Source organism: Phoca vitulina, unplaced genomic scaffold (genome assembly GCF_004348235.1).
Source record: "Phoca vitulina isolate PV1807 unplaced genomic scaffold, GSC_HSeal_1.0 scaffold12, whole genome shotgun sequence".
Classification (NCBI taxonomy): domain Eukaryota; kingdom Metazoa; phylum Chordata; class Mammalia; order Carnivora; family Phocidae; genus Phoca; species Phoca vitulina.
The window spans coordinates 5,436,951-5,451,423 of NW_022589715.1; the positions used below are offsets into that span (position 1 = coordinate 5,436,951).

Genomic DNA, 14,473 nt, shown 5'->3' on the forward strand with positions numbered 1-14,473 from the left:
AATGCTACTGACTCTCATTTTTATTTAAGGGATACTTGTCATCTACTAAGTAAGGTACTAAGAACTACATTTTGGTATTCATACCATGCTATCAGAGCTCATGCGGACTCCAATTCAGTATTTAGTATTCTAAATATAGCTGCCATTCATAACAACACAGCAATACTACCACTGAGCACACACACAGTGTGAATTCCTACAATTTCATGGAGGAAGAAACACTTCATCAATGCATCATCATCAGTGTTGCCTTAAATTGGAATGGTTTTCAACTGCCCTTCTTGCTGATAATTAGTTTATCAAAACAAACAATATAGCTCATGGTGAGTTACTTGTTAGTAACAACACATGTTTTGGCCTCCAATTTTTTTTTTTTTTTTTTTAAAGATTTTATTTATTTATTTGACAGAGAGAATGAGAGAGAGAGCACATGAGAGGGGGGAGGGTCAGAGGGAGAAGCAGACTCCCTGCCGAGCAGGGAGTCCGATGCGGGACTCGATCCCGGGACTCCAGGATCATGACCTGAGCTGAAGGCAGTCGCTTAACCAACTGAGCCACCCAGGCGCCCTGGCCTCCAATTTAAACTTTATATATACGCTGGGGTCAAATATCAATCATTCTTATCCCTATTGCAAAAGTACATATCCATACTATACTGTCCCTCCACTACCACCATTTGCTTGTACAGTAATGACACTTCACTATTACCACTAAATTTTCTTTTTCATAGAAAGTAGAAAGATGTGTGGTGCGTGGGCAGTGAAAACTTCCACTCTACTTAAGTTGGCCAAAAATGTTGAGATCCACGGCCATAGGTAACAACTGAATTCAGTGCAAGAGAATATAACTGATCAGGATTAAATTACGTTATCTACACTATTTAAATTGTTGCCTATATTGTTTAAGAAAATAGAAAATCTTTTTAAAGGTTTCTATACATAAAAAAGTTCATACAAAATGTTTTGATGCATAAAAAGCTAGTAATTCAGGTATTAAAAAAATTCACTTATGTGGGAAAATGCTACATAAATGGCATTATTATCATTTGGAAGGCATTTCTCATCCTTGTACTTTAAAATCTTTGGTCCAGGAGCCATATCCAAAGATGCTTGCAATTAATATACAAACTTTTCTTAGACCCACAGAAAATAAATCTGTATAAAAGTGGTAAAAATAATATTTTTCAAGTATAAGGACGTCTACCACTTCCCCTCATGGGACAGGGTTTCCCAAAGTAAAAGATTTAAAGAATTCTGAAAGCACAGATTTATACTGCTGTAATAAACCAATGAATAAATTTAATTAAATAATTAAGCCTTTTCTATTCCCTCATTCTCATGTACCATCATAAAGGAAAAGCCACCCATGATATGACACCAAAATGCAAAAACACCTGTTTTGCTGAATTGCTGATCTGAAGGGATACAGCTACGCTTTGCAGTTTTTAAAAAGGCTCAATATATCACTAGCACCTACTCCCCATCTTCTTCGCTTTCCCCCCAATTTCCTCACCTTACTTCTCTTCTCCACCTCTTTTTATTTATCTCTCTCTCCTCCTATACTCCCCTAGGTAAGCAGAACAAGTTATCCTCAGAGAGTTAACTGTTTCAGTAGACATAGCTCAGAATGGATGCCCCTACACAACCCCACCACAACTATTCCTCCTCAGCAGGACCCTATTTAACTGCCAATGCAAAGAATTTTGCACCTCTCTTTAAGTAAGCTTACATTAAAATTTACACACACACAAACATGCAAAATCAATTAGGGTATGAAACGGACAAAGAATTTCACAATAGGCTTTTTAAAAATACAAAGTTCTTCTCGGCATGCATATATTTTTATTTATACAATTTTTCAGTAAGATATATTTTATAAAGAAAGGCAAACCTGAAAACCCATACTGAGAAAATATTCTGTGTCAACACTACCACAGTAAGGTTCTTTGTCCTTCATTTATTCTTTCACAGATTTTTCTAGACCCCTTTGGCAAAATATTTAAACAGTTTTTAGCCTTCCGCTGACTGCCATGACACATATACTCCACAACTACACTACAAACTTGTGGTTAGCAACTCTTTGTAACCTTCCATTATGGAAAGCACAGGAGGCTCCTAATAAGTGTTTCTTTACTGCAGGAGCAGAACTATCCATATGACCAGATTTAATATTTATGCTGTTAAAGAAACAGCTAAGAAAAATGATCAAGGAACTCACTAAAACAACAGTAGGAAGATTTTCATTCTATACCACACTTACTGTTTTGACCAAAAAAAGACATTGTTTCAATCACTTCTGCCATATAGACTACCATAGCAACCTGAACAAATAGACACACACACACACACACACACACACACACACACAGAGGTACTAAATCCCAGAGTTCAAAAAACAACACTAAGGAATAAGCTAAAACTCACGGCTAAGGAGAGTCATCAAACATGTAGGCAATTTGAAAATAGGCAACACAGGGAGATTTTCGAAGATAAATCCCAAGAGTACAATATAGCAATTTCTATCTTCTACCACTTCAAATAGCATTGTACTTCAGCTTTAAACCACAGAATAGGTGGGGCCAATAACTACTACTAAAAACTAAAAAAGATTAAAAAACACAGAACTTATAACCAGTTAAAAGTCTTATCAATAGCAATTCTCAACATCTACCCCTACAAGGACAATAGTCTGATACCTAACTTTTTCCTGGGGAAGAATATTATTCTAGGTTCCATGATCTTAATCTTACCAAGACAGCAAACATTAAAACTGAGAAGTTTTAAAAGAGGAATTAAATACAAACAAATTTAGCCAAAGCCAAAATACCAACTGTAGAACTAAAAAATTAGGCTCTAACCAGAAACATGTTTCTTTTTGACAAATGCCCCATTCTTTTTGCCTTTATTACTCAAAGTTCCTCTTTGTTCATAATTGCTAGAATGGAAGAAAATATACTTACTAACCAATAGTATTTCCCTTTGGTCCTCTAACAGACCAGAGCCCATTACTAATCAAAACCAAACCAAACCAAACCAAAATGGTAAAAAAGCTTTCAATCCCCAACCAATAGCTCTCATTCATCTCAAGGATTATATGATATATCAATATCCTAAGAAAACAAAGGATTTTGGACAACTCCTTGGGAGTACATTATAAGGGACTGATCCCCTATAAGCCAAGTCAGGTGAGCAGGAAAAATAGAGACAAGAAATGTGCCATTCTTCATCAGAAATGCAAAAATTCTAATAGTTCATCTATACTACCTTCCTTCTGCCTTGACAAACTTACCATAGCCATCATGTCTAAACGAAGAAGGGTGTTCTCCCAAAATGGCTTGTCTCTGGCGACCCTTTCCTCTATCTGACACAAAAGTAGAAACATGGTTTTAACAATTTTGACCCAAGTACTTAACAGAGTACTCACATGGGAAACACCCATTCAAAACATCCATTACAATTCATAAAAGAAATATGATTCCTGGTTAACTTTAAACATCCATTCATATCCAATTTAAATACAAACACCAAGAGTTTAAGGAAGTAATTCTATCTAACAAATTCCACTTAACTTGAAATATCTTTTTGGCAAATGCCAAATACAATCACACTTTCAAATTTAAGGAAAGAATGGATACTTTTCAGAAAGTGAACATACACAATGCTAGAGTTTGACACTGTACAGAAGTTTTTACCAATACATGTCTTTAAAACAAGCTTTAAGTGCAGTACTTTTGAAAGACAGTACCTGAATCATACTATTAGCTTCAACAGCAACACATTTTCAAAGTGGGCTTCTTTCAAGAAGTTCAGCATAAGCCAACAACAACCTGTATTACATGGTTTCACAATCAGTAAACACAGAGTATTTTGTATGTATATACACATATTTACAAACACCTACTGACTTGAGAGCTGGAAATTTGCACATCACTGGCCCATATTATATCATGGATTGGTCATTGTCTATAGACCTTAACACCAGGCAGGACTATGAGCACCCCCCCAAAGTTTAAATATGCCAAGATAAAGCTAACCAAGGGGGCTACATTATTGGATGAGAGTACTACAATACTCCTAAAAAATAATTTTTATTCTAGCTACGTTTTCAGGAAAGGCATGCCAATTTTCCTAAATTTAATTTGAGACATCAAAAAAAAAATTACTTGTAAGTTTCTAAAATAGCACTTCCTATTTTGGTTGGTAAATTTTAGAAATTACTGTACAATACTTTTAGAAAGTTTGCTGATCAAATTATAGTACCAAATAAGATTTTTTTTTTTTAATGTATCTTATGAGTCTGGTCATTCTAATCTTTGAAAATTCATAGAAAGGCTTTCTATAAATCCTTAGTGACCTAAACAAATGAGGTTTATGGGAGATGAGAAATAATTTTCACTTCAGCCTAGAGAAGTATCATTTTAAGTACCTATTCCAAGTTATCATAGCATTATAAAAGGGACCTAAGAGGTCATCTTATTCAACTTTTATTCAGTGTATAAATTCTCTTTACACCATCCCTATCAATTGGAACCATCTAGCCCTCTGCTTACCCAACACCAATAACAAGGTACTCACTACTTTTCCTTACATTTTCAGTTGGTCCTAAATAATGAGATAATTTTTATATTGTATAGAAATTGGTTCTTTACCCATATTCTATCCCATTTGGGCCTCACAGACTTCGTCTTTCTCCAAAAATACTCTCAAATGCTTCCAATTTATCAAGATCCTCCCTCCATTTCCCCAAAGTCTTCTCCAGTCATTCACAGTTCCTTCTTTCCATTACATGGGTTCCAGCATCATAATTTAAGTCCCACTCCTCCTGAATTAATCCAGTCTGCTAATCCCTTCTGTTAATATTCTTCTACTTAAGCATGCCACCAAACACTACATGCAATTCCTTATCTGATCTAAGGAATCTTAACCAAAACCACCATAATGTCTTCATGGCTCAGTTTTATTGATACAGTTAAGAGTGTGCTATATAAAGGAAAGCGCACTAGACTGGGAATCAGAAGATTCCAATTTAACCACTAATTCACTGTATAATCACAGAAACTCACAATCTTCATTCATAAAATGAAGGAGTTAGAGTGGATGGTCTCCCAAGGTATCTTTCAGCCAAACATTCTCATTATTAATAATTCTCTTCATTCGAAGCATTCACTACCTAATAAAAGGTCACATAAAACAGAAGTGTGCAGAAGAGTCAAATACTGATCACATCAGTCTATAAATAGTGGTTTGTGACTTTTCATGAATTCATCTGAAATCTGATGGAAACTGTACACCTTCTCCCCAAAAAGATGCACACATACACAAGTTTTTGTTTAACATTTCTGGAATGATTCTCTGGAGTCCAGGTTAAGAACTTTTTGCACTAAAATGTAATTTGGGCTGAAAAGGGACTTTTAAAAATGAGGTTATATTTATTACAGAGTTCTTTTTGGTAGAAAAAGTTACAATTCAGTATCAACTTGAGTGGAAGATGAAGTCACTACAAAAACAAGAACAGAAACTGCTAGTCTTGCCAGACAAATATCAGGAATTAGAAAGCAAGAATGTTTTTCCCTTGAAAACCAACTAAACTTCTGCTTTACTTCTTTATATTTCAGTATTTAAATATCTACCTCACACGTTTCTAACCTTTTCTGATTGTAATTCCTTGTATGAAAAACTAAGCTGGCTCTGTGGAAACTTTAGACCTAAAAGAACAGATGTAAACACTATTAAAATAAGAAGCACATCTACAAATGTTTTAAGAGATATTAAGAGAAAAAAAGAGAGAGACATTAAGAGAAATGTAACCAAAACTCACTGTTTCAAATGAGTTAAAAAAAAAAAAAAGTATTCAATAACAGACTGTAATTTGACAGAAGTGAGAGATTTCTCATCAACCACTTGTTCTGTTGTTTGAGTACTAAGGCTTTGTTTTCCAATACTGTATTCAACTGTACCAAGCCTATGCCAAACAGATTTGTAAATAGGGAAAAATGTGGGGTCCAGCCAAAGCTGCATCACAATACAAACCTCTGCAACCCCATGCATAAGGCAAGATGATTTCCTAAGAATTGAGAATTAAAGGGGCCAATCAGCCAAAGTTCTAAATACTGGAACATGCAAAGGATCATCACATTGTCCTTCATTTTCTCTTTTGGCAAGAGTACATGCACTACTGAGTCCCTACTGCCCAAGATATTTTGGATGCCATAAAAATTTTTCCTACTTTATGGACTTTTACAGATATGCTCATCTTGGTGAGTTTTTTCAACACGTGGTTCAAACACTGATATTGTAGTTGAGGTGTAGCCAATACTGCAGCCCCCTTGTTTTTACAAGATCCACATTTTAATTTGTATATTCCAGAATTGCCACACAGTTAGTTGAACAATTTTATCAGTCAAATCTATGCTCATGAAATCTAGCATTTATAAGTTATAGGTGAAAATGCATCTCAAATGAAATGCTCTTATTTTAAGATTTATCAAGTTTAAATATAGTCTACCTTGAACAGACATGTTACTTTCACCTACATTTGAAATGTCGAAATTTCTAGTTACACAAATTAACATGAGTGATAACCTTAAATCGTTACAAAAAGTAACAACTTATAAACAGCCACTTTACAAAAAAATCAAACCACACAGAAACCATCTTTTACATATAATGCAACTTTTCATCATTACGTTAATCTGTTCAATGTCCACAGTTAAGGAAAAAAACCCCAAGAGAGTAAATTTAAGTGCAGCAAATGTGCACCTTTCTAATCCTCTTATCTTTAATATCTGTGTGGATTGGTTGAGCATTAGCAGTTCTCAAGACCTATAGATAAATTGGCCCTGGTTATTTGCCAATTAACAGTTTAAATCTAAGCTGAAAACAGTTACATTAATGGGCATGAGGATTTACAACATTGTAAATAAAGTCTAGTACCCGTTAGTGAAAAGTCTTAAATTCTACAACTGAAACCTTAAGGGAAATCAGACCAATATTAACACATACAACTTGAATAAATGGGCACAGTCTATCATGGTGTTCATCCCATGCAAGTCTGAAGTACTGTTAAGTGTCCTCCTTTAAAAACTTGGGGTGATGGTGCATGCAGTATGCAGTCAAGGTGAATTGCAAGTCTGAGTTTTTCAGAGGGCTTTTTGCTGATGCCGATGTTGTGCATGATGAAGTGTAGAGTCAGCCTGCTGGAGTCCTCTATCCTTCTTAATGCCTCGTCCAGCTTGGGGGAAAAGTCCTTTCCATAGAGAAGCAGTGTGCAAGTTTGCAGTTTGTAAGGAATATTCTGAATCAGTTTCCTCTCCTCCAAAGAGAGAGAGCTGCTTGGAGAAATGCAAGTCCTTGAACTGCGGGCGTGCCTGTATGTGTGGGCTCCTTGTTGAACTAAATATAAATAACTCAGTACATACCAGTAGGGGGCACTAATTTCAAGGTTATTTTCCAGCATTACATGGCCTTTTGCAACAAAAGCATTCACCAACAAGGTTTTCTTTTGAATGAACTAGCTCACCTCCGGAAAAAGGAATCTAACTGTATGTAAAAATTTGTCAGCAGATTTAAGTACATTCTAAAATGCATAAAATACTTACCTCGTCTTCCCAAATACGGTTTAGTGTAGTCCCAACTGTCATTGTCATTCCTAATAACATTTAGACGAGTTGGCTGTTAAGATTAAAAAGAAAGTAAGCTCAAATTATATATCCAAAGCATAAATATTTCTTTGGCAAAGTGTTGAAAAAATATTTACCCTTGCATATTCGATTTTTAGTGTGCAACATCCAGCATATATATCTGCTCCATTGAGTGCTGCTTTAGCTTTCTGGGCACAAAGGACTGATTCAAACATAAGCTCTATTAAGGAAATTTGGTTTAAGGTGTCCAATATTTAATCATTATTCACTGCCTAAGAAAAGGACTGAAAATAAACATAATTCTCCCTTCTAGAAATGTTTTACCAATAAAATTTCTAGATGAATTTTAGGCAAATTCATTTTTAAGATCCAGGGTACCAAAGAAAACATAATAAACCAAACTATCTACATTAATCCTTATAAATAATCAAAAGTACTTTATAAATTGAAAAGAAGAGGGGAAATGGAGCATGGTCCCATTCCCTGGTAAACGACAGTTTGCTATCTTGAAACAGGAAATATTTTACTCTTAAAGGAGGAAAAACGTCACAAAAAAACTATATAAAACAAATATTTGATTTTTATATATTTCTGAGAAGGCAGAGTTTTATAATCATTTAACTATCTTCATTTTATTGGTTTTAAAAAATTACTTGGGTCTATAGTTGTTTAAAAAAATCAAACCACCAAAGTGGTTAAAAAAAAAAAAAAGGGACAAAAACACCTTGCTTGAAGTCAGCACTATTAAGAGTTTGCTGTATAGCCCCCACCTTTTTTATGCATACACATGTACACACAGGTTGGGGGATAGTTATATTTTTACATGGGATTATACAATACATACTATTTTGCAACTTGCTCTTTTTACTCAACAATTAAATGTAACAAAAAAGTTTTTACATAAACCATGACCATTTGAAAAATTCAACCAAAAAAGGGAAGAAGAGTTTTGTATTACTGACTCTACAAAGTTTTAGTACTTCCAAGCTACCTATTTTAAGGAGAGAGTCAGAATAGTCCATTTGGGATACATTTTAAAAAGGTATAAATGAGCACTGGGTGTTATATGCAACTAATGAATCGTTGAACACTACATCAAAAACTAATGATGTACTGTATGTTGGCTAACTGAACATAATAAGAAAATTTTAAAAAATAAAATAAAAAGGTATAAATGTACATTATTATCAAATAATGTTATTTTTTCCCCATTAAAAAGACAAAGCATACTGTGAGATGAAGTACTGGAATGTTCTTAGGTAGCAAGTTATTCTTATCTGTGGGTACTGCAGTTTCATTTTTTAAATCTAAAACAAGTAGATCTTTGGGGAAGAACTGAGAATAAATACCACTTGTCAGGATATGATTAAGCAGGAAAAAATAAGACCATATTACACAGAAATCTTATACATCAATAAAAAAATTTATAAGTAAAGGATATTCAACCATTGCTTGTATCCCATTTCTCTTGAATATAACAATACGTTGTACTTTTCCAACAGGGTTGCATACAGTGTATAAAACATCCTATGAAGGAAAGAAAACAAGATTTCTTCACATTTTATATTTGGAAAAACAAGAAAATTACACCCCGCTTTTTTCAACTTAAAAAAAAAAAAAAAACCCTCAAGACATCATTTCTATTCATTACTAATTAAACTTTTACTAATTAAACTTTTAAAAACTGTTACACTTCTAAAGTTATTTCCTCACCCATACAGTATATCCAACATTAGAGAAGTTAAAATGAAACATTTCAAAAGGACTGCTACCTATTTTATCTCCTAAATAAATCCTTGATTCTTATTTTAAAAGGTACCTAAAATAATGTCTGACAATATACAATAAGTAAACCGAAACTATAATCAATTAATTTATGTTTTGTTTTCCAAATGTGACTCCAGATTGTTTTATAATCCCTTGAATTATAGTAATAAATGTTTATTAAGAAGTAGTAACAGTAGTAACTTGGTATTCATTTTTCAAGGGACAACGACTATATAGAGAAAAGATTCTGGGAAGATCATTTATACAATGTTAGATGTCAGCAAACAAGATCTCTGAATTAAATAAGAGAGAACTTAAATACCTACTTAAGAAAAATTCTTCAACTATCAAGAAATTTCTTGAGCACCTACAATTACACAGCGGCACCATTAGGTTCTAGGGATACAACCATAAACAAATCAGAATACTTGTACTAGATTAGGTACATTCTTTCTTCCCAAACATCAAATACTGTAATTAATACTAATTAATACTGCTTATTAATAAGTCTAGAAATATTACAGAGGTAAATATCTAATTTAAATAGTATCTTATGCTTTCTTTTATGTCCCAATATCATATATCCTTACTTGAAATCATACTAATTGAAGCTTCCCTTACTGTGATATACTATTCATCACAAAAATAAAGTGTCCTTGTCACTGGCTTATTATGAAACAGCATCTCATTATGAAGTAGAAAACTTAATTGGTTCAGGACATGAATCCTTTGTAAAAATTCTGCTAATACCACTTTTTTAAAGGGCGAAACAGGAAATTTTAAGTAAATCAGACAGGTTTTTAATAAGTTATCTCAAAACCACTTATAATATATACATCTTTGGGATTCTGTCCTTACCTAGTAGATGCTCTTAACACGTGCTGGCATGCAAGTGAGAGAAATTTCTTGGATTATTTCTAACAAGTCTGTCTAATTCCTTATCAGAAACAGTTAATACTGATGCTAAATAATACAAATTTTTAAAAGTGCTTATTTGTGACAACTGCACTTCTGACCTTTTTAGCTTCAGTGCTCACCATTTCTTTGTTCATTAAACATGACAGTCAAAATTAAGATTCATGTTAAAAATTCTTTTAAAAAACACTGTTTTTAAATATCTAGATGGCAGTGAAGAAAAGTATAGGTTAGTCACTCTAGGGGCAATTTTCAAAATCACTTTTAATTTAGTTTATTATACTAAAATGCATACCACTGTAATTGGATAGAGAGGATTCTGAATTGATAGCAGAAGAACTTTGTTGCCTCCTGATGGATCATCAGTATTTCCTGGCCGAGTGATCCTTTTACTTGTAGAATAGTTGAAAAAAGCCTGTTGACCAGCAATGTACACAGGTTCATCCGCAGCAAACGTCACACATTCTTTGGCACTATCTATGTTTTCAAATTCCACTAGAGCCTGCCGTTTAAACGGCATCATCATAACATAGCTGAAAGGGAGATTGGAAAGAATACCCAAATATAATACATTCAGTTAACATTATTTATTCTCAATCAAGGAAAAGCAGATTTTAATAAAAATGTGTCAAATCACACAGATTAGTATTCTTCACTACATTTATCCAGTGTTAGTCAATTCTTAAATCATCCAAATAAATTGTGGTACACCAGATAGATGATGCATATTTGAAAGCTTATCCTCCTGTGACTGAAAGGTTTTCCACTTTTTGCCCTCCTCAAGCATAAGTCTCTGTTATCAGTTACTAATGACACCGCCCCATTTATTCTTCAGGCTGCCACTCCCAAGCAGTATTAGAAAATATCTAGATATAGAAACCAATGGAAATAAAACTGAACAGAAGATTAGCAGATAGGACCCCTAAACAACAGAAACTACTACCTCTATTAAATTTTCCAAATAAATAAGTGCCCACACTAATAACTAAGAACTGACTATATACTTTCATTTATCTTACTAAAAACTAGAGAATCAAAAGATACATAGAAGCAACTCCAAACCAACCAAATTTCATACAAATAATCTCCTCCAAAATATTTTTAAATATTAAAGAATCTACGAAAAGATATTCACTAGATTATAGTAATCATGGTTGCCTATGAGCAAGAGGGTGAAGTTATTCACATCTCACTGGAAGAACATATTTTAGTATATGAAATGAAAAATAAAGCAATGAAGGGAGGAAGGGAAGAAAGAAGTCAAAGCACATGGATCATACCAGGAAAAACAACATGTCCTCTGTTCACAAGAACAAGCACCTTAAAAATGTTTTAAAAAAACAATTATCATGGTTTTATAACAGTAGAAGGCTGCAGAAAAAAACATCAGATCAGGTACTCAGTGAAAGCACTGTTTCTCAATAAGCTACTGCGACCCTTTAGAAAGTGGCAAATGGCTTATTAATAAGAAACAGACCACTTTGTAACCTGGCAAGTTACATAATTTCTTATGAATTTCAGCTTCCTCATTTATAAAACTTGAAAGGAAAAAAAAAAAAAAACTTGAAAGAGTTTCAACTTGACAATCCTATTGTCAAGATTATGTTACTACATACAAACTGCTTGCCTTGCCTCATTCATCTTCATATCCTCAGAATCTAGAAACAGAGCTGATGCATAACAGGCATTCAATCAATATTTGTTGGTCTATGAGGCTTGTTAGTTCTCCCCACCCACATCGTTCAAAATTAAAGAAAATACAGAAACAAAAGACCTTGAATTAAAGATTTACCAATTATGAATGCAAAATATAAATCCCAGCAGAGAAAAACATTCCTTTTAAAAATTTCTTGCTAAAGTTCTGAAGTCTTGCATACAAAAATTAGAAAACCCTGGAATCAGGACTACGCTAAAGAAATGAAAGAAGAATAAACATTCCCCTCTCACAAAAATATAAGTTGGTTGAATAGCTAAATGGTATTACCAAGTAAATACGTTAATAATGCCCTCTGATTCTTTGGCACACAGAAAATTACAAAGGTTCAAAAATAAATTCTTTATTTGCCTATTATAGACATGGTCATAGTAAAACTGCCTTCTGTAACTACAGTAAGTGAGCTAGAAGCACAGACTTAAAAGTTAAGAAGTGCCATTACATGAAGATAAAGAAGGGGAAACTAGAATGTCACAAACATTTTAGAATGCACCTAAACTGTCTGGCACATAATTTACAAGAAATCTTTAAAAGCACTAGTATTGAGGAAGACGGGAAGACCAAAGAAAAGAAAAAAATTAACAAAAGGGCTAAGGGACATGGTAGGGTCAGTGCTTTCAACTTATAACTCGAAACACATTTACTAATTTTTAAATGAAAACAGGAGGCAGCAAAAGATTTATTATACAAATTAGGTCCCAAAAGTTTTGTTTTAAAATTTTAAACCAATACAGCTAATTATACGTAGCATCCTCTCCTTTAATGGAAGGGGAAAAGGGAGGAAGAGAGACTCAGTATAGATTTTTAAACATTCTTTTGATCCTAATACATGAATACATTACAGAATAAAGACAAAAAATATATAGAATTTTATTATACTGACACAACCATTCTCAACACTGTATTCTATCCTACGCATTTAGTTTTTAGGTATAAACTTACTCTATGTTGAACTTAGCGACACATCTTTTTAATATGAGCAGTTTCTATATAATCTTTATAATCCCACACACACCACTAAAGAAATAAACAGAGAAAGGTTCTATAAATGCAACATTTTGAAGCAAAACTCCTCTTTGGAGGCTATTCAAGATTCTTTCAGCTTCAACAGTAGCCACCTCTTATTCAAGAGCATTTCATACAATTAAAACTCCTATTCCACATATTTATGCCAATTAAACTTTTAATTATACACTAATTTGTTCCAATTATTTCATGACTTTTTTTTTTTTTTAAGATTTTATTTATTTGACAGAGAGAGACACAGTGAGAGAGGGAACGGAACACAAGCAGGGGGAGTGGGAGAGGGAGAAGCAGGCTTCCTGCTGAGCGGGGAGCCCGATGTGGGGCTCGATCCCAGGACCCTGGGATCATGACCTGAGCCGAAGGCAGACGCTGAATGACTGAGCCACCCAGGAGCCCCTATTTCATGACTTTTTCATCCACAAAACTACCAATCCTGAGGGTAGAATGATGTACTATGCAAATTATGAATTACATTCATATATAAAACACTCTACCATGGACTAAATATCAAAAAGTATTCAGGCTAAAAATGTACAGGCCACTCAAAAGTGATTCAAATAACTCACCAACTTCAACAAATAGTCCTATTTCTTTAATGCCCAACATCTGGGTCATGGTCATAATTAACATCAAAATATCAATACAGTTATTATTTCTCTAAAGTTTCCACCAGTATTTGCTTATCAACTTGTTTTCTAATATTGCTTCAGTATTTCTTCACTTTAAGGAAATAACTTTAAAAGCCCAATATAAAAAAACAGAAGAAAAAATAAGCCAGAAATAACCATCTCTTTCTAACTCCATGGGATAATGCAACCCATAGAGTTAGTTTAGCGCCAACATGTCAAGTCTAAATAAGGTCTAAGGGTCTGCTTCAATATATAAAGCTCCAGACAAACTTCATTTCCAATATCCACTTGAAATGACAAGAAGTGATACAGTCATCTTAATGACACTTTAAGAAATGGACTTTCTCCTGCCCGTGTAGATTGCCAATAACAATATGTAACTGTGGTTTCTGAGGTACATAAGTTGAGGATAACAGGTTTCCCAAGTCATCCACCTCTCAATAAGGTCATCAAGGAAAATAAAATTAAATTAAAAAAAGAAAAAAAGATGCCATGATGGAAGGTGTCACCTAACACTACTATTCCTTTGAAGCAACAATTCCTGCCGGACATCTCTGATTACTCTCTCACCATCTAGTTATGCATCCTTTCAAAACTCAGAACCCCACATAAATTTTTGTAAGATTGAAGCAATCAATCTCAGCAAATATACTGAAATTTCTCTGCTGTTTCTATATTTTGAGTTAGTCTGTGTCTCTGATGCCTATAACCAAAACCCCAAACGTATTCACCAAGGAAAAAATAATAAAATCAACTCCAGGCTACCCATACTAAGAAGAGAAC

At 33.8% G+C, this 14,473-nt stretch overlaps 1 protein-coding gene across 2 annotated transcripts in view; it reads right to left on the minus strand.

The window, feature by feature from the left end:
- The window catches only part of HNRNPLL (heterogeneous nuclear ribonucleoprotein L like), a 36,137-nt gene that overhangs the window by 9,677 nt on the left and 11,987 nt on the right, over nt 1-14,473 (minus strand). Inside the window, exons 3-7 of one of the 2 annotated variants that reach the window (XM_032410326.1) lie at nt 10,617-10,854; nt 9,081-9,166; nt 7,756-7,852; nt 7,598-7,670; nt 3,289-3,360 (exon numbers count right to left, since the gene is read on the minus strand). In XM_032410326.1, coding sequence (XP_032266217.1) covers nt 3,289-3,360; nt 7,598-7,670; nt 7,756-7,852; nt 9,081-9,166; nt 10,617-10,854 — 566 coding nt within the window. The remainder of the gene's footprint in view (nt 1-3,288; nt 3,361-7,597; nt 7,671-7,755; nt 7,853-9,080; nt 9,167-10,616; nt 10,855-14,473) is intronic. The other variant, XM_032410327.1, reaches the window with a different exon arrangement.